The following is a 27,575-nucleotide window of genomic DNA, read 5'->3' as shown; positions in this document are numbered from 1 at the left end:
AGGGTCCAGAGCGAATTCCTCTATAGGACATTCTACTTTGATCCAAACATAGAACTAACTCATTCCCAGGCATTATTGAGGGCAAAACACTTATTTGGAGTGAAGAAATATGAAAATGAAGTCAGGATTTGAGCATAATGAGGAATTCCGCTCCTGACCCTTCCAAAGGGTCCAGAGCGAAATTCATACAAGAACCATTTTTCTTCACAAAACCTTGAAGTGAATGCTAACTTGGACTAGAGGATGATCAGGGGAAGCCTAATGAGTTATATCCAAGCCAAAGAAGGGAGAAAAAAAGTGAAAATGAGCCTAGAAGGAAAATTTCGCTCTTGACCCTTCCAAAGGGTCTAGAGCGAAATTCATTTTTTCTCTATTTTGCTCTTTAACTTGACCGAGTTTGGAGCTTCTAAGGAATGATTTGGGGGACTTGGATGCATATTTGCCTTGGAGAGAAGGTTTGAAGCAATAAAATGATGGAAATCAACCTGGAAGGAGAATTTCGCTCCTGACCCTTCCAAAGGGTCCAGAACGAAATCCTCCATTTGACCTTCTTTTTTGCCTTAAGCCCTAGGTTGGCCTTGTCTGGAGCTAGTTTGATGGTGGATTGCCTTGATTAGGGTGGAAGGAAGTTGAATTGATCACATTTGAGGAAGAATTGGATGAATGAATTGGAAAATTAACAAAGAATGAGGATTTCGCTCCTGACCCTTCCAAAGGGTCCAGAGCGAAAATCCCCATAGCTCTCATTTCCTTCCTAGTTTTGGCCAAGTGTTGGTTTCTAAGGCATGTTGGAAGGTGGATTGGTATGTTCTTGCCTTGAGAAGTGGTTGAAAGCATTGAAATATGAAGATTTTGCCTAAAGGATGAATTTCGCTCCTGGCCCTTCCAAAGGGTCCGGAGCGAAATTCTTTATAAACCTCATTTGCTCCCTTGCTTAGGCTACGAACCTTGTTCCTTCGGTAAAGAGTGATGTATTTTTGCCTTCTAGAGAAGATTGGAGATGAAAAGATGAAGAGTCAAGCCTAGAGTTGGAATTTCGCTCTTGACCCTTCCAAAGGGTCCAGAGCGAAATTTCACAAAACCACTCTTTTCTCTCAATTTTGTGCCAAGTCTAGTGCGGGTCAAGGTAAATTAGGATTGGAGATGTCCTTGGGCATAACTTTGGGTTGCTAATAATCAACAAATATGAAGGAATTAAGCAAAAACTAGGATTTCGCTCATGACCCTTCCAAAGGGTCCAGAGCGAAATTCCTAAGATCACCTATTTCCCCTTCAAAACAAATCAAACTTTTGGTTCTTATGGCCTAGATAGGAATGGAGTAACGTTTTCTTGGCCTTTGAGGTGAATTGAAATGGAAGAATGAAGGAATAAAGCTCAAGAGCAAGGATTTCGCTCCTGACCCTTCTAAAGGGTCCAGAGCGAAAATCCTAAAACCTATTCTATCTTCCAAAATTTGTGCAAAGCCAAGCCTAGACCAAGGTGAGAGAAGTTGGGAGATGCCCCTAGGATTGCCCTTGGATGGATTTTGGCCACCAAAAACGAAGATTTTGAGCTAGGACAAGGATTTTTCAACTAACCCTTCCAAAGGGTCCAAGGCGAAATCCTAAATAGGTCTTGTCCCTGGCCATGATTCTTAGCGAAATTCGCCTTTCTAGCCATTTTAAGGGTCAAGCAAGTTTTGTCTTGTTGAGAGAGGGATTCAAACATGGAAGTCCAGGTATGAAAAGTGAAAAGAGTAGACTTAGGTGAAGGAAAACAAGCAAGTCAAGAAATTCGCTCCTGACCCTTCCAAAGGGTCCAGAGCGAAATTCTCAATTTCACCTAATTTGCTCATGATGAAGGTCAAGAGATGGATTCCCAGGCCTTGGTGGAGAGAAGACTAGTGTATGCTTGCCTTGGAAGACATTTTGGAGTGGAGAAGTGATAGAACTTGAGCCTAAGCAAGAATTTCGCTCCTGACCCTTCCAGAGGGTCCAGAGCGAAATCCTTAAAGACTCCATCTTGCTCCATTTTTACCTCAAACTTGGTATTGGTTGAGATTAAAGAGATCCTTAGGCATGCATCTAAGCAAGCATGGTCACAAAGTGAGAAGAATTTAGGTTAGGAATGCAAATTTTGCTCCTGACCCTTCCAAAGGGTTCAGAGCAAAATTCTTGTAGGGCTTGTCCCTGGGGAGAATCTTGAGCAAACTTCATTTTAATGTCTTCTTGTTGATGATTTAAGGTAGGAAATGCTATGTTAGAATGAATTCATTATGTGTCCTTATCACCTTTTGGTTGGTTTTGCAGATGGAAGAAGACCAGGCCAGGGCAAGGACGACCTCTTCCAGTCCATCATCATCTAGGACATTCCACATGCAAAAAGGGAGGACTCAAGGTGCTTTGAAGCGTTGGAAGATTAGGGGTGTTCAAGGAGTTCAAGTTAGCCTCAAGACCTCATTCTACCACAAGATGACAAAGAAAGACTTTGCCAGCACTTCAGGGCGAGATATGCTAATGGGGAAGGAAGACTTGACAATAAGGAAGCCTGATCAAGCAAAGGAAGTACATCATTCATCATATCAAAGACAGAGGAGGATCAACCAAGTCGCAAGCATTAGGCAAGGTGGCATCCCAGTCATTATTCCTCCGATCGGATTGGTCCACCTCAGCATGACCAGATTCAATGTACCTAATTTATCGGAGACGACACAAACTTCGAGGCACCGACCCCTGTTTCCTATTGGTTCTCAAATATTGAATGTAATTTTCTCATTGGCTAGGGAAGTTTGTTATAACAAACCCTAATTAGGGTTTTTGTCTTGTAATCCTAGCCATTGGTTCTAAGTCAATCAGAGCCATCAATCTGTAAAGGGCTCTCTATATAAAGCCCTGGCTCCTCATTTGTAAAGGTTTAATAGTTAATTGTCAGAGAATAGGAAATTGTTAGAGAGAATAGTAAATAATTAGTAGCATTTTAGCGTAGAGTAGAAAGAGAAGGCAAGGATTGTTGCAAAAGACTTGTAAACTTCATTGAAGAAATGGTGAATTCTATGTGTCGATTCAACAATTTGCATGGTCTCTATACTTCTCAAATTTGATTTCATGTTATTAGATGAATGGAAGAAATTTGTATGATCAATGGTGAAATTTGTATATCCATACTACTAGTGGTTTGTTGATTGCAAACTTGCCTTGCGTAGTCAACTAGAATCATTCAGCTTAAGCTTAACTTCAATTATCGCTTCTTCATTGATATGCATCAACGTGACGGTGTCTATGCTTGTAGCGGTGATCTGAACATCATAAAGCTTTCCTTAGAAGATCGCACTAACCTTGTGGAGATGATCCTAGCATGTCAAAGCAAGACTTAGTTAAAGTTTCATCAAAGGTCATCCATTGCTCCTACATTCTTAGTGTTAGAATTAGATCCTTCTCCAACCCTTATCGTTTTCCCTTTTTTAAAAATCAAGGATCAGTAAAGACCCACGTTCCAGTGATATCCAAAGCAAATCAGACGCTCAGGCCATCAAATGTAAGTCCCCTTGTGATTCCAGCAAAATCACATCATACCACAAGAGTTTATCCACACGTAGAGAACCTACAATCAGAACCTTGGAGCTACTCCGATTGATCCTTCTGTGAGATCTTCAGCATTCGGGGAAGCTTTATTCAAGAGAGGACAAGGTACCTTTAGGTATTTTATATTGTGTTTGGTCGTGTACAAAAGACACATCAACAAATACCATGAGCTTATTTACTCAGACAGGGAAGAAGTGAAGGTCCAGCAGTGTGTCAATCAGGATAGGGAATTTAGCTTCCATCCTATTCACCTCTTTCCTTGCAGTGCTTGGATTTGCCCAACTAATCTCTCTTTGAATACTTCTGGAGTCACTTTTTCATCACCTACTAACACTATTAGACCCCTTCAGCCACCCCACCTGTGCATACTCCATTGCTGACCCTTGGATCTCAAATTCTACATGACATTTTTCAAGCTCAAAATGCCCCTCTAAATTTCACTACCTTCACAACCAAACTTGACAAAAACAAAGGAAATTCCTACCAAATTGGAACTCCTAACTAATGCCATTGACAAGGGTTTGCAGAGCCAATATTCTCCAAAAGGCATCCTACATCCTGAACCTTCCAGGAACCCCTCAGCCATTACTCCACTACCCAATACGAATCCTGCACCAGTAAAAATCCCAACCCTGAACTCCATACTGAGGAAAAGAATTATGTTAAATTGGTTAAGATCATTAATGGTTTAGAGGGCAGAGTTGATATTCTTGTCAACAAATTTGATTATCTACTTATACCGATCCTAATGATTAGAGAATACATATTCAATCTAACCAGTTTGACTACTCAGTACAAGGAATGGATTGAGAAGTTCACACAAAATAATGAGTACCAACAAAACCAATTGTTCATCGTGGAGAACTATTGCTCTATGACACTATTCTCAAAGAGAGACCAAATGTAAACCCTCTTACTTGGCTATTTGTAGCAGTATTGATGCCCAAGCCACTGACTGTGAGGTTCTTACTTGCAGATCTGGATCTTCATCTTCCACTGCTCCACCACTTAGAAGCCCATTGATCAGATGCCCTCTGGGGCTCATGAGATTCAGGGAACAAAATCATGCTTAAATCAAAATGTACAGTCAAAAGTATGATTATTTTTTGCTTTAAAATATCAAGATACCTTGATCATATTACCAGTGTATCTTCACAAAATCCTAGCCTATCAGTTGACATACTATTTATTGTAACTCATAGTTAAAATGCAACTTTCTTTCTAGTTCTCCTGGATACTTAGCCTCTAAAGTATTATAATTTATAACTTAAAGTTAATTTGCAAATCACTCTCTAGTTCTCCTGGATAGTTAGCTGGATATATTCGCAACTGCACTATTAAAATCTCATCTTAAGACTATATTCCTTATAGCTGTTCTGCTTATCAAAGTCTCTAACTCAATCCTGAGCATCTTTGCCAGCCCCATGGTTTTCGCTTAAGGGCTGCTTTTGTAACTGCTTTCTCTTTAATATATGTAAACATAACCATTTTATTGAAAAAAGATATACTATGTATACAAAATATCGATACACTAAAATCCAAAAACTCAAATAAAAGCTAATCAATTTCACTTGTCCAGATCTATTGTATATGACATTCTAGGAAGTCATTTCCACTATCTTGTTTGTTCACAATAAATATCAATACACTGAATATTCATAAACCAAAGTTCTCAATCATTTTGGTTCAACAATGTTGTTCTAAAGGCAACATTAGTAATGTGCAAGACTGATTCATAAAATCAACTACTAAATTGAATGTACTTGAAACAACAACAGAGACACCAAGTCCAAAAATACAAAGAAAAGCTAATCTCAATTTCACTTGTCCACATGTACATGACATTCTAGGAAGTCATTTCCACTATCTCGTTTTTTCACAATAATATTTACACAATGGTGAGTGGACATTCATAAGCACCAAAGTTCTCAATCATTTTGGTTCAACAATGTTGTTCCAAAAGGCAATATTATCAATATGCAAGAGTGATTCAAAAAATCAACTAATAAATTGAATGTACTTGAAACAATGGCACAAGCATCAGCAACTTTGTTTGAAGTTGCAGAATTAACTTCACCTTCCATGCAAACTGGTTTGAAACTCAAGACACCATCAAATCCACAAATTCTGGATTGCATTTAGAAGTTCCATCACATCAAGTTTTTACTTAAGGCCTGCTATTGTAACTGCTTTATCTTTAATATATGTAAACATAACCCTTTATTGAAAAAAAAAATGCCATATACAGTATATATAGAGACACCAAGTCCAAAAACACAAAGAAAAGCTAATCTCAATTTCACTTGTCCACATCTATTGTACATGACATTCTAGGAAGTCATTTCCACTATCTTGGTTTTTCACAATAAATATCAATACACTGGATATTCATGAGCACCAAAGTTCTCAATCATTTTGGTTCAATAATGTTGTTCCAAAAGGCAACATTATTAATATGAAGGAGTCATTCATAAAATCAACTACTAAATTGAATGTACTTGAGACAACAGCGGCACAAGCCTCAACAACTTTGTTTGAAGTTGCAGAATTAACTTCACCTTCCATGCAAACCACTTTGAAACTCAAGATACCATCAAACCCACGAATTCTCGATTACATCACAGCAAAATCTCCAATAACCAACCAGTATGATATCCACAGATTGGTCAGAAAATTCTGCAGGAGGCAGTTTAACCTTCAGCTTCTCTTGGAAAATGAACAGGGCCTGCAAAATAGAAAGAACCATGAACTTTATTAGTTGTAACTAGCAGGCAGATGTCATCTTTATCATGGAAGAGAACATACATCCAATTAGCAATAAAATGCTTCCATACAATAAGAGCACAGCTCCATAAATGATAGAAATGACCATGAAATGAGAAATTTGGATCTTCATGTGGAAATGGCACTTGAGAAGTGGGGATTGCATCTGCAGTAGGCAGAGGCCACAGAACATGGTCATGATTGCTTCATGTGGGTGATGGAGTATATATCTGTAAGGAACCCACCATTTGCTTGTAATTGCTTGGACCCTCATATTAGAGCCCATGTTGCAATATTGGGAGCTCTATGTTGTGTGTGTGTTGGGTCTTGTTTTGGCCATGTGCTTTTGTGTGCAACTGATGTTTCTCCCTCAATATCTTCTCCATGTAGTTTTGTGATGGATGGAAAGAGTCATAAGACCCTTATTTTATTTTGCCATCTCTTCTTGCCATGTGTGTGATGAACCTCCTTGATGCTTTGTGTCATATCCCCTCCTTGATCGTTATATATATCCTAAATGAAGCAGTTATTATTAGTAATTAATATAATAATTCACAACGAACAATTATTTGAAATTTATTTATTATTATTATTATTTAATTAATACCATATTATAAACATAGTTTATATATTATAAATTATAAACATATTTCTAATTGTAAACACAATTTATAAATTTTAAATAATTAAATAAAACAGTAAATTAATTCCAAGAATATAAATACACTATTAACAGTAATTATTTAATTAATAATTTTATATTAATTAAGTAAGAATAATTGATAAATAATTTTATATTAATTAAGTAAGAATAATTATTATCAATTATTAATATATTTAGGATATATTATCTGATCACTAATATATTATACAGACTTGTTAATTGTCTGAAAACGAATTAGGGAGAACAGATTATGATCAAAAGGAAGCAACCGATGTGTATTAAAAGACACGTCTATTGATGAATAACATTCCGAAACATATTAAGAGGAAGAGGACGACAATCCTAGAAGGGCGTAGAAGATTTTGTTTTTAATATTGAATTTAGATCTGTGGTGCTCAGACGAACCACAAATCTACCCAAGTAGGGACGCATGATTTAAAAGTATTCCACATCAGAAAGAGCATTGACATTTACTAGAGACAGTTTTATCTAAATAAATAATAAATTGTGCCATGAGACTTCATCTAGTCAGACAGGGTGTTTTCTGAACGGGATCATTCTTCCTTTCATACACGGCAACTATGGTTTGACATATAGACTCTCTCCTTTGTCGCATGAGATTACTTTAGAAGTCATGGCACCTTTCTGAGATTATTGAGGATGAACTTTATATATATATATATATATACTTAAGAAGAAGCCTGACCAAAGAATCTAATAATAATATAAATATTAATATAATAATTATAATTATTACAGTGTTTTCTGAGAACTGCTGTGCAGTATTAAATAAATAAAGGAGGGGGAAATTAACAACAAGAAGGGACGAAGGAAAGAACAGGGGAAATCCTCAAAACTAAAAGACAATTCTGGCTGTGATGACTCAGGTACGTATTAGTGCAATTCCAAAATTAGAAAGGAAGTATTATACAATCCAATATGATTAAGCTGCTGTTACCAGTTCATTATGACATTAAGACATAGCCGTAATATTATTCGTATCTATATGAAAGAGGTATAAGTTGGCTATTGTTTTCTTAGGACAACGCAGTATTGCTATAACTATTAGTACGTGGAGTATTAATGGTATCATGAACCACAAAAAGCATGGATATAATTTATAATTCAGTAAAACTCAGTGAATTCACGTTTGGTGTATTTGTTGGATAACTGTGTAAATCATACGAACTATTAATAATTAGATACTATGATTTAAGTTACAGTATTTTTCCAATAACACAAAATTGTAAAATACGTTAAGGTTACTTGTAATAGTAATGAATATAGAGACTACTGATGTCAGAAAGACTACCTGCGTCAAAGATTGTTCCCTAGCATTAGACAATGATAATACTCCCAAATTAACTATTGAAGAAATCATTTAGAATAGCATCGTATCATATAATAGAGATATTAATTAAGGAAAGTTGATACTAGTTCCATACTATCAATGGGGAATAAAAGAAAAAGGAATATACATTATTTGCAGCCATAGATCAGATCAGATCAGGAATATTATTAAGTTACAGGCAGTAACATCGTTGTCCTTAGTGGTAGGCATAGGGACGTGCTTAGTATGTATGTTTAATATAAAAGGCCGCTGGTTCATATGTAGAATATTATTCTGAATATTAATAATAATATAATAATTATAAATTATTGTAATACTGGAACTGCTCTACAGTAATATATGTATAATAATAATATCTGAAAATAGATAAAAGTATATGAATATATATATATAGAAATAATGGTTTGATCAGACAAATAAATATTAGAATATAAACCACAAGAATTATTAATCTACTATCAGTACGAAGAATATATGTTTTCTATTTTGATTAATTAAAAACAGGTTTTTGAAAGGAACCCGGAACCTTGTTACATAGTAGGAGAAAGATAAAGCATTAAAGAGGCAAGAAATAACAGTGCCTGGACACCCATACAAAGAACAGATCCCAGTTAAAACAAAAAGGGATCACAAGACAAAGAGAACAGCACTAGACAGCCTAAGGACAGCACAAAGACAGCACCGAGACAGCACAAGGACAAGGACAGCTAGATGTTTCTTATGAGTTCTTCTGCATGAACCACCATCTGCTTCATATTGACCGCAGAGTTTTTCATATCATCCAGCTCTTGTTCCTTGATACCAACCTGTTTCCGAGTGTTGGCCCTTGTTCTTTTTCATGACCCTTCTTCTCAATCTGAGCTTTCTCATCCTCCTTGCCTTTAATCTGTTCAAATTTATTTATCAGCATGTTAACATGGTCAACAGTCACCTTAAGGATCTGGAAGTTTTGCTCAGCAATCCTCTTCACAGTAAGCTCCATCTTATCCACTCTATTGACCAGATTGTTCTGATTAGTTTCCAGACCCTTATCATCTTTGATCCCTTCCAGCTCTTTCACCTTCTTTTCCGTTTCCAGAATTTTACTAACCATTGCCTCAATTGCTTTAGCCTTGTTAATAGCAACCATTAATTTTTTAACGTTCTCAGAGAGAGGCTTCTCACCCATAGTTGCCTTTTTTATAATATTGAGATCAGTCTTCAAGTCACCAACCTCTTTTGCCATTTTGCTAATGACCTCACGGAAACCCTTGATGCTGTCATTACCAATGGCACCATGACAGACATTTTGATTGCCCATGTTGTTCTCCTAACCCTCATTCTGCATTCTCTGTGTGTTCAGGTTCTCCCCATGGTCACCATCCAGCATTCCATTTTCCTCCTTACCCTTATTATTATCCTTTTTTTCAACCTCAGAATCCTCATCAGAAGAAATAATAATCTTCCTTTTCACCTTATTTATCCCCTTACTGGTCTTCTTGGTCCTTTGGGTTTTGCTTACCCATTCCCTTTCTCTTCTTGCTTTTTATGATTTTATCATCAAAAGACTCATCCTCAGAGTCCGAAAGGTCAAAATCCACAACAGTCCCCTTGCTCTTTCCCTTGGTCTTCCCCTTGTTGCTAAAATCCTCAGACTCACCCTCAGTTTCAGAATAGAGATTGAAACCGCTATTCTCACTTTCAGTATCATCATCCCTAATTTGTTTGCCTTTACTAATGGGTTTCTCAATAATTTTCCCCTTCAACATCTTATAAACTAAAACCATTAAACCCTGGTGGAGGACGTGATCTCTTTGAGAATCTTTCTGCATTTCACGAATAGTATGATCCATAGAACAGGCAAGATAGTAAGACAGACTAACCTTGTCACCATGGCGAAAGTAGTTGAGCAGCACAAAGTGATGCCCATAAGCCCTTGTGAATCTCCTGTCCAGAGTAATGTAGCTGATGGTGGCAAACAGCACAAACATCCATGGCCTGCAAATACGCTTAGGGGAATAGTAGGGATTATCTGCCTTCACCAATTTCCTTTTTTCTCCATCTGTGACGGGAAACCTATCCGCGGCCTTGTCAGACAAACTTCGGTCTCTGTAAAATTTCATACCTTCTTTCACCATACCCGTAGCTTCAGCAATGACATCCTCTTCCACTTGCATCATTTGGGTGCCAACAAGATCCTTACCATTCTTACAATTTTTTATGAAATGCTTAGTGACAATAGGGTCTTTGCCACAGAGCCTTTCCATAAAAACATTCAAACCTCCTTCTTGAAGAATCTCCCAGACTTCATTGTTTTTCTTCCAATCCGAGCAAGAAACCGATTCAAACCTCTTTTTATTACCCCCCATTTTATCCTTAAATATCCAATTCTTCCTTATCGCTGCTCTGTTATTTTCTCTGCGATCTCTGTGAAAAAACCTAACAATTTTATTGTTGTTATGAAGAGCCACCCAGAATCCGTGCCAAGTAAATATGATATGACAAATAAAACAAGCCTCGCAGCCGTTGTGATCAATCATAGAAAAATGAGGAAAAGGCATTAGAAATTGTAATTAGCTAAGACACGTTGCTTCATCTAGATACGGTCCACTTCAATCAAAGATTTCGCCTCACACTTGAGATTACTCTCACCATAAAGGGCAATGATTTTGTCAGAGCGGCAAGCCAGGTTGGCAGCCCAGTCAGCACACTTGTTGGCTTCTCTATATGCATGTGTGAAAATACACATTTCAAAGGTTTTACTTATATCCTTCGCAGTTTTGATGGCATTGTGTATAGACCAAGAGGGAGGGAAAACATTTTTCAAGCAGTTAATAATGTTCAAAGAATCGCCTTCAACCCAAACTTCAGTGCAATTTGAATCTTTAGCAAGAACCAACCCATGATAAGCAGCAATGGTCTCAGCAACATGATTGGTTTGGTGACCTATAGGAATACATTTGATAGCTTTGCATATTCCCCCTTCATCTCTTAACACCACACCGCACCCTGCATTGCCAGGATTACCCTTGGAAGCGCCATCAAAATTGATTTTCATCCATCCCTGAGGGGAGCATTCCCATCTCGCCTCTTCTCTAGGATTAGTATTGTATGATTTCACTCCCCTTTGTTCTCCAATTCTTGAAAATGATGTTATCACCTTGATCTTTGGGATTCATTATTCCACCAGTTATGTAGAGGTTCTCCACCATATGTCTTTTGATTTTCTCAAAAATAATTTGAGCTTTTGAGGCCTTATCTCTGAACACTATCATTTCTCTCTTTCCAGATTCCCTAACAAATATGGGGTAAAGCAAATTTCCATAACAGATTAACTGAATTGTTCTTCAAAGGGTGGAACCAAGAATTGAAGACATCTTGGACAGCTTCAGGGAAGACCCATCTGACATCTAACCCAGATATTCGCAGAGAAAGGACAATGGAAAAACATGTGATTACTGGTTTCCTCATTCTGCATACAAAGATGACAAATACTAGGCAAACAAAAACCTCTAGTTTTGAGATTGTCAATCGTCAAAATCTTATTTTGAAGAACAGTCCAGAAAAAATTATTAATTTTGGGAATAAGACCTTTCACCCAAGCCTTAGCCCAACAAGGACTCTCTTGACTAGAATATTGCTGAAAATAAAGGAGACAGAAAATTTACCATCAGCAGTAAGTTTCCAGATAAGCTCGTCCTCGTCATAAACCACCACCATAGAATTCATAATTTTATTCAGATGCTCAAGAGAAGGATCAACAGTGGATAAGTCCTTCCACTGACCTAAATTCGAGTAGTCAGCCACAGTAGTACCAAATTTTTCCTTACACTAATCCTGAAACTTGCCCCAATCAGGATTGTCACTAATGGGGGAGTCTAACAACCAAGTGTCTTCTCAGAATTTAATAAAATTACCCTTCCCCACCTTCCATTTCACTCCTTTGAGTATTATGTCTCTAGTTCTAGTGACATTTTTCCAGATGTTGGAATCAATCGGAATATCTTCAGCCTTGAAGAAACTATGAAGGGTCGGGAGCTGTCTTTTATACTTATTATCCCATATCAATTTCCATTCTCCCTCAGTTTTATAACCTCTCCATATCTGCTTAGCCATGAGAAACTCATTCATATCTCTGATTCTTCTAAGACCAAGTCCTCCTTTTCTTATAGGTTTGCACACCTTGTCCCATGCAATCAAATTCATTCTCTTCTTTTCCTCAACCCCAGTCCAAAGAAAGGTTCTTAGAATTCAACAATATATGTTTTATGTTATGACTGTTAGTATTTAAGAAATTTGGGAAAGGAGATGTTTTCACATAGGAGATATTACCATTGGTTTGACACTTGCATAAAGAACTATGGATGTATGATAGATGAACAATTTATTTATTAATAGTTAATTGATTGAGCTGCGGAATACCACTGATTTGATTCATGTTAAGGTGGAATTTTCTCCTAATATATTTTGTTTGAGTCATAAGTATATTGAAATAGATTAATTATGGTTAAAACATGCCTAAACCTAGTAGGGGACATTACACTTTGAGTGCCATCATTGATCTTTTCCTAAAAAAGTAGACATGTTAATGGTAGTTATTCATTTTGAGTGAAACATTGTACTTCTCGGTTATGCATATGGAAATTTGGAAAAAAGGGGTTGTGACAAAATCATATGCATGGAATTCATAAAGAATGTTATTTGTTTTTGAAATAATAGTAATAGTAACGCATGTGCCTTGTGACCTTAACTAGGTGTTTATCATTTCATGCAGTGCACATGTTGGTGTGTAAAAGAAAGTGTTGCATTGGAGTTACTTGTTTAGGATGAGAGTCCTCAATTGTATTTCTCCTTATATATGATGTCTAAGTGATTGTGCTTATAGTGTTGACCATTTGAGTATGTCTTCCATCATGTGAATTTGGCATTTGTACTTTGGATCAAGTAGGTATCTTAGTGCAAATTATGTATATCGTCATGTGGAATAAGTGCTTAGCATTGATATGAGAGAATGTTTGGGTAAATAGTTTAGGCCCTAATTGAATTCTTCTTAATATATGTTGTTTATTAATAAATATTGTTAAAAATGACTTTGGTGTATTTTTGGCATGATATTGGACAATAGAACACTCCATGTTGCATGTTGTGTTGCGATGCACCACCTTGTGAATTGGAATATTGTTGTTTTGATTAATTATGGCCTAGTATGTAAATACTAGTGTGCAAGTGAGCTTGCGTAGATGCATTGTGATGCTCTTGAATGTAAGATAATGGTTGGATTCCATTTATATCCTAGAAAGGTTAATTCTAATACATGTTTGGGTGAACTTCTTAGAAACCCTTGTGACAATTATATTGCATAATAACGTACAAGAATGTTGTTTTGAACACTAAGTAATGAGCGCGGAAAAGGAGCACTTTTTGTTCCTTTGTGGATGTGATTACCCTGTTATGTGTATATGTTATGTGTTGTGAACACCTTATATGAGTATTTATGAGCTTCTACTATTGGGTATCCATCTAGGTTACCGAGTTCGGCCCCCTAGACCCCTGGTACTGGTCCGGTCCGGTCCTAGTTCGGGGTTGTGGTCCGGACAGGGTCCGTGATTCACAGGCCTAGTTCGGACCAAGTCGAACCCAAGGATCTGACAGCCCAAAACGGTTTGTTTTTTTTTGCAAATTTTTTTTTTTTTGAATTCCATCACACAAAAAATTAAAATATAACCCTCAAAGAGTTTTAAAACATTAACTTGGCTCATTTCACACAAGCAAAGGGAAACGAAGATCTGGGATATAGAGCCAAAGCATAATGATTTGGATGCTTTCACTTCTCAGCTTGTCGCATTTGATGACTCAGATAGCAAGCAAACTTAAAGTGCAAGTACAAGTGTAAGTGCCATAGGCATTGGCATTGATTCATCTAATGTCAATGTCAATGATGAGGAGGAGGAGAATGAGGATGATGAATTAGAGAATCCATTTGATGATCAAACTTTAAATTGTTGAAAGTTGAAACAATGATACTTGAATATTTTATCATTTTGATATTAAACTTTATGTATATGATGTTATGGTATGATCATGATGCTATGATTACAAGTAACCCAAACGAACCCAAACCCCTTTTCAAAATTTTGCCGTATTGGTTCTTTGAACCCGAACCAACAACCTAGGTATCCATCCTTGAATCATGGGCATAGCTGCAAGTATGGTGGAGTCATACTTGCATAGTTGCTTGTTTGTACATCCTGTTGAGAGCCAATCTTGTGGTTGATGACATCAACATATGTGGACTTAAGTAAGGACATGAGAAAACTTAGGAGGTTTCGGTGCTATTTTATTGGGATCGATTTTCCCCTAAGGAGATATTTTATAGGATCAAGCGCGTGAAAATTGAGATTTTTAGTGATCCTAGTTTTGTCTAAGTGTAAACCCTTTGGAGCGTTAACGTGTTTTTGAACGTCCTCGTCAGTGATTTTAAGTGCTAAGGTGTTTTTAGACCTTTTGGAGTTGTTTTCTCGATCCTAGGAAGTTATTCAAGTTGATTTCACACTTTATCCTCATAGATTTCCTTGTGTTACGCTCCATTTTTTGATGAATTTACCTGAGTCCGGTTGAGTTTTATTGAGTTTCGAAGTTTCCTAATGATTGGACATGGATTTCCATTGAAATCCATACTTGCCTCGATTTTCCACCACTGTGAATCCATACTAGGGTCGTTTTTCCCCTAGATGCATTGAATTTTGACTAAGAGTCGAGATTTATCCTGACTACCCACGTTTTTTCACCAAGGAGTATGGATGGGATTGTGGATGACATTTGTCTTGATTCCACACCTGGGTCAATTTTCCGCCAGGTATTTTGTGACAAGTTTTGAGGATTTTGTGCAGACTCACAGTCCTGACTGAAGTTGATTTTCCACTGAGATAGATTTCCTAATGTTTTGAGTCTGGATTTTCATCTAGACTGGGGTCGTTTTTCCGCCAGAGGGGTATTTTTGTGTGATGACTTAATTTTAAGTGGAATTTTTCATTCCACACCTAGATCGATTTTCCCCTAGACCCCATTTTATGCACATTTGATGATTTTCAATGAGATATTTCTATCCCTATTGGGATCGATTTTCCCCTAAGGAGATATTTTATGATTTTAAGTGATTTTTGTGAGGATTTTTTAATCCTTACTGGAGTCGATTTTCCCCAATTGGCCCATTTTGGATTTAAATTGAAATATTTTAATAAGGTGAGCCCCATTTAATTGTTTTTTAATGAAAGGCAATGATCATTTAAAATAAAAAATAAAAAACAATTAATGATTTGCAAAAAGCATTTAATGTTTCAACCTTCTAGAAGCAAATCAGTTTCTACCAAGCAAGTATAAGAACAAGTGTTTTATCCCACATTGCTTGTGTGGTGAGATTTGATGATGAAAGTGAGTTCAAATAGGGAGAGAGCCAGCATTATTTTATTATTGAGTTTGCCAAGTGTGTCTATGCAAGGGTGATTTTCTCCATAGTTGGCGATTTTGGAGGAAGTGCTCAAGTAAAGTGATTGATTGAAGACTCTTCTTGCTGCAATTTTTCCCCATTGCCATTTCTTTTTCCAGCTGGGCGACATGTTTGGTGGCTGCCATTGTTGATTGAATGCCACGATTTTTTTGGTGAAGTTTGCCATTTTTGGGTGAGGTAGTGATTTTGTGTGGAGGGGCGATTTTTGTGTTTGGAGTTTCTTTCTCCAACTTGGGCGATTTTCATTGATGCCTCCATCCTTGCTTGCTGTTCTCAGACCCCAGTTGGCAGATTGGAATGCCTTCGATGGCATTTTTAGACTTGTGTGAGGTGACGCCGTAGCTGGAAAATTTTGATTTTGGTTTTGCAAGGGTTTGGTGCCATATTTTGGTGGATTCCCTTCACGCTTGGTGGTTGCCATTGTTCCTATTTGCTGTGGTTACTTCAGATCTGAGTTTTGACGCCATTACTACAGCTAATTGACCTCCATTGTTGGCTGATCATCAATTTTCAGACTTATATTTTATTGCCCAGCCAACAACAATTACAGCGATTTACATTTGGAGATATTTTGGGGGCATTTTGAGATCATTTTCAGACCATTTGAGGGCTGTCACAGGTCTGCAACTTCATTATTGGCTGCTTGTCCTCGGAAATTTAACCATTAACAACCATACCTATGTTCCCGAATTTTGATTAGTTTCGTCATCAAGACTTCTTTTTATCAAATTTGAAATGATTGCAACATGTTTTGAGAGGTTAATTTATTAGTTGCAGGTTGTCTTCAGATTTGTTGGCAGCCATTGTGGACTTCGGAAGGTGTCCTCAGACATAATTTTGTGTAAAAACACAATCTTTCATGCCTTTCCTTTGTCACTATTGATCCAGTATACTCCTTTGCACTGTAATTTGCATAAAATTTCTAAGTATAAGGAAGTGTTGATTTCATGAGGGTTTTATACCCTAACCTTGCCACATTTCGTATTTAAATTGTTGAGAATCTACGTAGAGCGTGGATTATTTTCCTGATTTCCATACCCTAATTAGTCTAAATCATTAAGAAGTTAGGAATTTTATTAAGAATATTATTTTTCCTAAGTTCTAACTTCAAGCTTCGTACAGGTGCGATGTCGAAGTCCGGACTTAAGGAAAGGAGAGAACAACAAAAGATACTAGAAACTGGATTCTATCCAGAATCCAAGATGCCATTCAAATGGAAGTAGATAACGAACACAAACATGCATTTCCTGAACCTGAACCAGATGCGACAGCGGATGTTCAGAGTTGGAAGCCAAATTCCTTTTCCCAACGTATGTGAACATTATGAAGAGTGGTATTTTTCAAGCCGTTGGATTTCCACAGTCTATACAATGCAGTGAGCTTATCCTGGAGAGTGCACGATGTTATGATCCTCGCTCCCGAATGATCAAGACTCCTAAGGGCGTTGTCATTGCCTACCTTGCTGAGGATGCGATTGTTGAAGTGTTTGGAATTCCACATGCAGCAGATATGAAGGATGTAACTAAATATGAATATGAAGATCGATATATGAAGAAGATGGATGAGTGTAAGACCATGGTGAATAAGGAGTGGATGATCGAGCCTAGGCCTCATCATTCCAAGGCTCCCAAGACACTCATGTGCACAAACTTCAAAGACGAATATAGTGATTTAGTATTCCTATTTAACCGAGTGATGGGGGTGTCGCAGGGTGCAATATACGATGGATGGATGTTCTATTTCATTCAAGATTGTCTTAGAGGAACATTGATAAATTGGTCTAGAATCATAAGTGACAATCTGGACTTTCAGCTGAGGAATGTAGAGCGGTCCAAGTCATTCGCCATGACTTCCTACTTGGTGTACCTACTTGCACGGTTTGTTACATTCAAAGGTTTGATATGCAGAGGTGAAGTCGAGAATGGGCAAGGACAATTCAGGAGTTATGAGTGCTATCCTCATCTGAACATGTATAGAATTGAAGATTATAAGAGAGTGAATGATGTATTCACAATGTACATCACGCGGATGTTGCAAGGCGAAATCCACAGGAGGTTGTCCAAGGAAGCAACAGAGCTGATAGAGAAATATGGATCGTGGTATATACAGTTTCCCACTTTCACGTACCTTAGGATTCATGGGTTTCAATCCAAACCCTATAGGCTTCCTAGGTATCCTTCCAACAGAATGATCTTATTGGAAGTGGTGAGACAGTTTCTAGAGTTCGATTCCATTCTGAAAGAGAAGCATAGGACAGGTATGACATTCCCTATTTCAGTTGGGAAGACGTTGGAGGTTTGCCAGTCTGCCTTAGCCACCAGCACTGCAAGTGAGGAGCTTGCATTCTATCGATTTGCAACCTTAAGAAAAGAGAAAGATTTGATCCAAATAAGAAAGTTGGAAGGATCAGGAGAGAGAAGTCCATCCACAAGGCAGACATAGAAGATTATTGGGCCAACCTGAAGGACGAGCAGGCAGTGAAGAGACGAATGTGGTCCAGGATGTCAATGGATTTCATAAGGAAGTGTGGACTTTTCCTCATTCTTGATCAGGTGTTCGACGACAAAGATCATACGCATCCACAGTATGAAAATGAAATGAAGAAGGCGATCTTATTGCCTAATTGGTCAAAATCAGAAGAGATAGATTTGAAGATATTGATGAGAGAGGTCTTGAGTTTCTCCCGTACATGGGTAGATATTCAGATGAATAAGTTAGTTGATATGGGTGTTTCCTTCACTTATGAAAAGATGAAGAGAGTCGAGCTCCCAAGAGAAGGAAAAACACACTAGGAGGAGTCAAGGCCAGAGGGAAGAAGATTGAGGAGGTCAAGAAGAAGAAACAAAAGACTATCATTCCTTCACCTATCATTCTTTCACCCCCTCTCAGTGTCTCATCAATTAAGGAAGTTGAAATGACAGAACAGAACAAGGAGACCCAGCAATGTTCCAACATAGTGATACTATCAAAGAATATTCAGGATTTACATGCCACAGTGACATCTGCTCCACCAAATGAGAATGATGATCAGTCGGGATCCCCTACTGGACTTGGAAGTTAGTTTGGGAAATGAGGTAGATGATTTGACTAGGAGCAATCCTAATGATGATGATGATGTTATCTCGACATTGAGAGGGATTGATCGAAAGATGTGTCTCGATGATGGTATGGAGATGTCCGCTATTCCTGATTGGCTGATGAAGAGTATGGAAAAGAGTAAGAAAGTGATAGAGGTACAGCCTATTGATAACATTGATGACTACTTAGCTAAGAGCAACAAGGAACCAAAACCTAAGAGAGTTGAGATCTTGTCACACATAGCTAGAGATGAGACAAGAATGTGGCTTGCGCAGGTGGTTGTTCCTATTGGAGGTGTGACGGCGAACATTGCTACTCCTATGGATTTCTAGATTACTTCAGTTGCCCTTGGTTGTACTACAAGGGAGCAAGAGTTTCAGGAGGTTGGTGATAACCTTAGGGCGATTAGCACAAGATTGGATAGAGAGATTGAAGAGAAGGAGAAGTACAAAGAAGAGAATATCAAACTTAGAGAGTATATTGTGGGGATAAGGCGTGAGAATCCCACCCTTATTTCCCCTATTGCAGTTGATCAAGGACTACATTCACACTATGAGGCAGCGAGAGATACACTTTCGGAGGTGGAGAAATGGATTGAAAGTGCAAGAAAACAGGCGAATGATTTCCTTACTCAGTTTGTCCAAGCATATGATAGGACAACAGGGCTCATGTTTAGAATCCAGTATTTGGAGGGAGTTTGGGAAGAATTTCGGCCTATCCAGGAGAGGAATATTCCACGCATCAGAGCTTTGAAGAGGATTCCCAAGTCCACATTGATCAGAGAGAATATTGCGCACAGTGGAGACAAATACGATTTCCATGGCTGGTATTGTTCATTGGCCACAAAGAAATCGACTTATGAGAACGCCCAACTGAGTTGTACAGAGATGGAAGGATCAATTCAGGATATTCAGTTGAAGATCCTTGCCTCAATTGAGGAATTATTGGGTGTTGATGTTAGTGATGCTAGTGGTTTACATTTAGCCGAATTAAGAGACAAGATGAAACTTATGTATTTTTGTCAGTTGGACTCTGATTTGGTCTCTTTGTTGATTCATGTTCATAGTTCGCAGAAGCTCATGCCAGATTGGGAGAACACTTTGGACACTTGCTCGGATACATTGGACGTGATTAATTTACAGCAAGATACCTTACCTAGCATTTCCATGGAGAATTAAATTATGTATTGGCTAGATCCTTGGAGTATGCTAGGAGAGAGAGAGATGCGGGGAGGAATCTTCTAAAAGATTCTTTATTTGATGACTAGGTATCTTTTTATTGGGCCATATGTTGGTGGCACCATTTTTTATGTAAACCCTAATTAGGGCAATTCTAGGGTTTTGTTGGCATGATCTTGGCCTTTGATTTAGTTTTAATCTTGGCCATCCATTTTGTATGAGACTCTATATATACCTCATTGTCTCTCATTTGTAAGAGAGAGTTTTTGTAGAATTGTTGGTATATGCTGCAACTATTTGAATCTAAATCATTGTTCAATTTGTTGGTGATTTTGCTCTTCAAATGTTGTTTTTGCATTCATGGTTCTCAATTTCAGTTAGATTAGAGTTTTAGTTTAGAATATGTTTTCATGTTTGTTAGATTGAGTGGAAGATTTGTTGAATATATTTGTGTGGAATCCTTAATCCATACCACTAGCCTCTTGCTCTTGGTAAGAACGCCTTGTGTGGTCAATTGGAAATTTGAGTAAGCTTAACTTCAATTATTATGCATCCCTTGACAAGCGTCAACTTGGATGGTGTCAAATGTGTGATGATCATAGTTTGAAAATCAATAAGTATACCTTAGATGATTGCACTAAGATTGTGTCAATACCTATTTGTGAGACCTTGCCCGGTTCAATTCCACTAAATTTGTTCATCATTTCCTACATTCCTAGGCTTAGAATAGATTTCCTGAACCCTATTCCTTTTGCCCATTTTTTAGTAAGAATTAAGTCCGGAGCTACATTGTTAAATCCTAAGTTGTCACCACACCTATTCCACATATTTCATGATCAAAGAAGAAAATTCGAACATTTGTGTAAGTCCCCAAGTGAACACAGCAATTCACATCGACCATTGAGTTACCCACTCATCAAGACCTGACATGTAGAAACCTTGGAATCATTTTAGTTGATCTTACCCTTAGCATCTGAGGTGATTTTGTTCAAGAGAGGGCAAATTACCTTGGTATTTTATTCTGAAATGTTATGTGCATAAAACACACATCAACAAGTCCTCGGCTTATTTTAAATAAAGAATTTTGGAGTTTGCCATCCAAAACTGGGAAACTAACCAAAATTGAAGCACAAGTCCTGAATACAATTTCTCCAGGCCAAAAATGAGATGAATCCACCTGATTATGCTAGTTGTTGGGAATGGTGCCACTAGATTGCAAATTAGAAAGGCGTTTTAGCCTCCCAGTCAAAATGTCCATTTTTTGGACCCCACGTGCCAAGCCTGAATTGTACAGCCAGCAAATGGAAACTATACGGTTGCTTATTGAAATGAAATCTGCTGCTAAAAGGGGCATCTAACCTGATTTGCCCTTTCCTTATTGAAAAATTTGCAATATCTGAAATAAAGAGTCTTTGTTGAAGCACAATAAGACTCCTGAATGAAGCCTTCACAATTGCAATAATTTAGCTGATCTTCCATGGCCTCACAATCACAGATCCACGAAGAATTTTCATTCTCCAATGGCCAAACCTCTGAAACCCTTGTCAAGGAATTCCACAGAGCAAAATAGAAGCAATGTCAAATAATCAATAATCAATAATAGAGGTTGAATTGCTTGCTTTGCCTTTATAAACCCAAAAGGGCATAATTCTTCAAAAAGTGTGATTTCCTCTTGAAGAGAGTTAAATACATTTAAAATGTATTTAATATACTTTATGCAACATTTGAATTAATTCCCCACTTGGACATACCCTTTTGATATTCACTTCATATTATTTAAGTGACCCACTTTTTAATAAAGTTAATAATATAACTTTATAGTAACTCCGAATGGCACGTTCTCCAAGAAAGTACACCCAAAGTCATTTAAATACATTTAAATGTATTTATTTCACTCTCCATAGTTTAATTTGCTTTGGGGCGTCCAAATTCACTTGAGTGATTTAAAAAAATCACTATATAAAATTTGAGTGGCTTTTAATTTTAATAAAGTCACTTTATGACTTTATAATATCCATATAAGTTAATTTAATAACTTAACCACTAAAATATTAAGTATCTCCCTCAATATTCAGTCCTTTGACGTGTCGTCTGAAGCTGGAGTCAACACTGAATAACCCCCATGTGTCCAAGTGCCCCAACTAAAGATAACACTACTGCTAGATTGACTTACTATAAATAGTAAGTCCCTCAACTAAGTCCACACATTGACTGCAAAGGCCCTGAAACTAAACCCAAGACTGGACTGAAGAAGTGGAATTGCCACTGAGACTCTCTATCCAAACATGTTAGCCTACAAGAGTCAAAATAATAGGTTGATCCCTCGAACTCTGATGCTCACGAAAATGGGGACATTACAGCCCGCCCTCCCTGAAATTGCTTGTCCTCAAGCAATCTCTACTACAAAGCAGCTCCACTCCACCAAAGGTTCAAAAGATGAATTGTGAAATGTCCCACTCATCTCCCACCAACTCCTGTAGCACCAACATAGACACAATTGTGCAAGGACAAACATCATGCCAACTATCCAACCCTTGCGCACAAGAATAGTGCATCAAAATCAAAACATGTTCAAGAAGGCCAAGGATGAACCGGTATACTCTCAGCACACTGAACACACTGCAATGCTCAACTGTAAACCATGTCTGGAATCTCGATGTACCCAAAGAATCCCAAACTCTATACTCAATGCTCGGCTGAATGATAGGATCCCAAATCACTCTGTAGAGTACTCCCTCCAAACCATGTGGCATCAACATGATACCATTGTATAGTAAAACTAAGTCAACCCCAACAGAAGGAAGAAGCAATCCACCAGCTAGAACAATCCCTGGATCCCATAGCTGGTATGGAAATTTGTCATGAGAAACACTCCCAAACCTCCGCTGCTCAGATCTGATCTCAACTTCACCATCCAGAAGTGGTGAAGCCAACCAATGGGACCCATCCAAACCGTAGTGCCAACCTTGTCAACACCCAAGTGCCAATGCAAACAATACACACATCCATCTGCTCTATGGAGATAGGAATAACTGAGAGTACTTCCCCCCTAGTGCTGAATGCCCCCCATAGGTGCTGAATAACATGTAATCTCCCCTCTTATGTTGCTGATATGAAACCAAACAGCACCCTCAAAACTACAAGACCAACCTGAGGGGATGCTAAGGATACCAACAGGTACATAAGATGATAGAGTATCATCCCCATGCTACTCTCATGATGAGGAAATGATCTAACTCTTTCCCAGCCTCATGTGTAGCAATGACATTAGTAGCTGATCCACTAAGTGTATATTCAACATGGTCACACATCTCTAAGGCATGAGCACTTAATGGCCTCTCAACCAAAGATAACTCATGGGTCTCAAGATGCAAGTTATGTGTACCGATAAAAGTTTTTGAATCATACCTCTTCTCTTGTTCACACATGATTGCATATTCTTCATGCTTGCTTACCTCAAGAAGCTCCTCCTTTGCATGCTCAACTTTAATATGTTCTTCCCTTGGAATTAGAGATCTAAGGTGTGACTCCCCTTGCCTCTTTGCTTGATCTAGCTGGTTGCAATGTTCTTCGATTTCTTGCAAACGCTGTTTCGCTTGGGCAGCCAATAACCTTGGCTTTTTAGCTCTTTGCAACCATCCATCACACATGACCTGTGTCTTGTTCACCTCTTCCAAGATCTAATATACAAAATCAGTCTTGTTGTGACTTGAATTTTTAACGCATAAATCATTTTTAACACCCAAATCTTGAGTGTCATTGCTAGGAATCTTCAAGCAACCCTCTTCCACACATGGAATGGCTGTTACCTCATGATAGTGCAAAGAATTGTGACTGCTGCTACAAAATCAGAATTGTTAGAGCTTGCATCCTTTGCACATTCCTCATCTTTGACACTTCCAACTCGCGTGCCAACATTGGTAGATCCTTACGCAACATTTTCGTCATTTACTAACACATCTACATCGTGATTATGCTCAATAGTTTGGCTATAGTTGCAAAAATCAGAATTATTGTCATACCTTTGTGTCATGTTTTCAACATCTCCAAGGACTTCCTCCATCCCTAATGCATCTTTTGTATTGGTAACATCATTTGCATTAGCATGTGTTTTCCTTTCTTTTGCAAACAAAGGATCCAATATCTTCGTATGTTGTAGAAGCCTTGTTAGATTCTTATCATAGTTTTGAGAAGCCTGCATGAGCTTTGGCATGAGATCATGTATAGACTTCATTTTACCCATACTGAAACAATGCAAGAGTGTTGGTCACTCAAATGTCAACCGTGTGAGCTCAATGATTCCCAATGGAATCTCTACAAATTGATCCCGGTTTCCCTATAAACCAAGCCTCCTACGTGTGTAAAAACCTGTGAGGCCCAAACTAACGTTGATGAATAAGAACTTCTAGCCCTCCAGAAAGGCAGGATCAGACCTCTGATACCACTGTAAGAACCCTTGCTGGTTCTAACTCTCCTGAATTACTATTGCTGATGTGTTTTTGAATTTTCAAGGTTTTTGAACAATTTTAAAGCAAAAAATAACACATGCCAAGCAAAAATTGCACATAGAACCAAATAGAAATAAAATTGAGAGCAACTGCAACTATATTATGAATAAGATAACTGCTACAATAATTTCTACTGCTAATTGCATACCCGTAGGTCTTCAGCTTATTTTAAATAAAGAATTTTGGAGTTTGTCAGCCAAAACTGAGAAACTGACCAAAATTGAAGTACAAGTCCTAGAATACAATTTCTCTAGGCCAAAAATGAGATGAATCCACCTGATTATGCTGGCTGCTGGGAATGGTGCAACTAGATTGCAAATTTGAAAGGCGTTTCAGCCTCCCAGTCAAAACGTCTCTTTTTTGAACCCCACGTGCCAAGCCTGAATTGTACAGCCAGCAACTGGAAACTGTACGGATGCTTATTGAAATGAAATATGCTACTAAAAGGGGTGTCTAACCTGATTTGCCCTTACCTTATTGAAAAATCTGCAAAATCTGAAATAAAGAATCTCTATTGAAGCACAATAAGACTCTTGAATGAAGCCTTCACAATTGCAATAATTCAGTTGATCTTCTATGTTAATGCATGATAGCTTCGGTAAGATAAATGATTGAATGAGAGATAAATGAAGTCTCTCATTCAATCATTTATCCTATCCATAAATTATGATGGAAAACTTCAAGCTATTAATCCTTCATTTGATAACCATTCTTCATTTGTATATGAACAATCTACTTAGTTCGATCAAATGCTTAAACTATCGATAATCATCCTATAGCATAGAATCCCAATTAATATCGGTTATATTATTAACTGTATTCACCGATTATTAATCGGGCTAACCAATGTATTCCGATTTATATAGGTTAATATATTTAACAGTGAACAATAATGATTATCGTATTAACTAACACCGATTGGTATCGGGTGGCAATGTAAGCATGCACCGATTGATATCGGGTTAAGTATGCACCGATTGGTATCGGGTGGCAAGGTAAATACGCACCGATTAGTATCGGGCTGTTAAGTTAAGTATACACCGATTGGTATCGGTTTGACATACACCGATTGTAATTACTGCGATAAGCCAAGAGGTACGATCAAGTAATGTCTTGATCGGTCATGTCTAAAAGACATGACCGGTCAAGGCATTGCTTGATCCTCCTTGCTTGCATATACATATTAATCGGCATTTGTGCGAAGGACATCGAAATCAATAAATGCTCCTCTCACCTGCCATAGAAAAGAAGATAGTCAGATTTATTATATAAAATAGATAATACACAGATCAAGTAAAGATAAACTAGAATATTACTTGCATATTGAATTGAGAATTGAACAACATTTACATGGTATCAGAGCTATAGTTAAATCGAACCTGAGGCTGTTCAATTTTGTGGAAAATTCAAAACAAGCATATATTCAACATCACAATTCTTCTAATGGCTAGTGCTATCAGATTGAAGATAGACTCAGAGGAGGTGATGACTTCTCAACATGGAAGTTCAAAATTCAGATGATTCTAAAAGAAAATAAAGTCGAATCATTTCTAAAAATTGAAACTGCAGAACCTAAGACTGAACCTGACAAAACAACTTGGAGAGAGAGAAATCAAAAGGCCATCAAAATCATAGTTGATGGGGTGAGAAATAATATTATGCCCATCATAAGGAAACATGAAACAGCCAATAACATGTTCAAAGCACTTGAAGATGCATTTGAAATATCTAATGCTAGTAGAACCTTGGCTTTAAAAAGAGAAATAAATCACATAGCCATGATCAAAGGAGAATCAGTCAATGCCTACTTCGTGCGAATATCAGCCTTAAGGGATGAACTAGCAACTCTTGGATATGAGATCCAAAGCAAAGAATTAACACTCATTGCTCTAGATGGATTGCCTAGCATATGGGAAACATTCGTCCAAGGCATCAGTGCGAGGGATGAATTTCCAAAATTCGCTAGGCTAAAGGCTGACTGTCTCCAAGAGGAATCAAGGCAAAATAAGAAAGGGATCAAGCAAAAGAATATAGATGAAGATCTCCAAGTTCTAAATACAAACTCAAACAAGAAAAGCAAGCAGAAACAATTTAGAAAGAGAAAAGGTCGTCACGAGAAGAACACCTTCAAGAAGGACCTTTCACAGATTCAATGTTACAGATGTGACAAATTTGGGCACTATGTTGCCAAATGTCTAGAAAGAGCCAAACAACAAGCAACATTTGCCAAAACAGGAAAATCTAAAAGGGAAGAGGACCCCCAAAAGTATGTATTCTATTCAACACTCACAAACCAAGCATCAAACAAAGTTAACTCCTGGGTGATCAACAGTGGCTCATCCAGACACATTACAAGATTCAGAGAAGTGCTAGACTCCATGAAAGAGGAGAATGATGAGGAAGTAACTATCGGAGATGACTACACACATCCAATCAGAGGAGTTGGAACCTGCACCATCAAACTAAAGTCAGGTGTATCATTACAACTTAAAGGAGTACTATATGTTCCAGGCATCAAGAGAAACCTAGTCTCAATATCAGCACTGGAGGACAATGGATACAGAGTGACCTTCATGGACAACAGAGTGTTGGCTTGGCCAAAGAATTCATCCATCAAGAAAGCTAAAACTATTGGTCAAAGACAAGGCTACTTGTATGAGCTATGCACAGAGCCCAACTTAGTCCTAATCCATGAAACTACAGATGCTAATGAAGTCTGGCATAGAAGACTAGGCCACCTGAATTTTAGAACTTTATCATCAATGGGAGACCTTGTCACAGGCCTACCTAAGTTAAAGCAATATCATTCAAGGGCATGCAAAGGATGTGCCCTAGGTAAAAATACTAAGGGTGCTTTTCAAAATAGTACTAGGAAAACAAGTAAAATTTTAGAGTTAGTTCATTTTGATGTATGTGGACCCATGTCCGTACCTTCTTTGGCGGGATTTTTGTATTATGTAATATTTGTTGATGACTACTCTAGGAA

The 27,575-nt window shown here is 37.8% G+C and overlaps 1 protein-coding gene across 1 annotated transcript in view; it reads right to left on the bottom strand.

The window, feature by feature from the left end:
* Positions 1–5,832: 5,832 nt before the first annotated feature.
* The window catches only part of LOC131029719 (uncharacterized), a 36,950-nt gene continuing 15,207 nt past the window's right edge, over positions 5,833–27,575 (bottom strand). Inside the window, exon 3 of the mRNA XM_057960341.2 lies at positions 5,833–6,286. Coding sequence (XP_057816324.1) covers positions 6,252–6,286 — 35 coding nt within the window. The 3' untranslated portion in view covers positions 5,833–6,251. The remainder of the gene's footprint in view (positions 6,287–27,575) is intronic.

The sequence above is a fragment of the Cryptomeria japonica genome, chromosome 9, assembly GCF_030272615.1.
Source record: "Cryptomeria japonica chromosome 9, Sugi_1.0, whole genome shotgun sequence".
Lineage (NCBI taxonomy): Eukaryota > Viridiplantae > Streptophyta > Pinopsida > Cupressales > Cupressaceae > Cryptomeria > Cryptomeria japonica.
The sequence above is the reverse complement of the archived record's forward strand: the minus strand, read 5'-3'. Positions and strand labels throughout refer to the sequence as shown.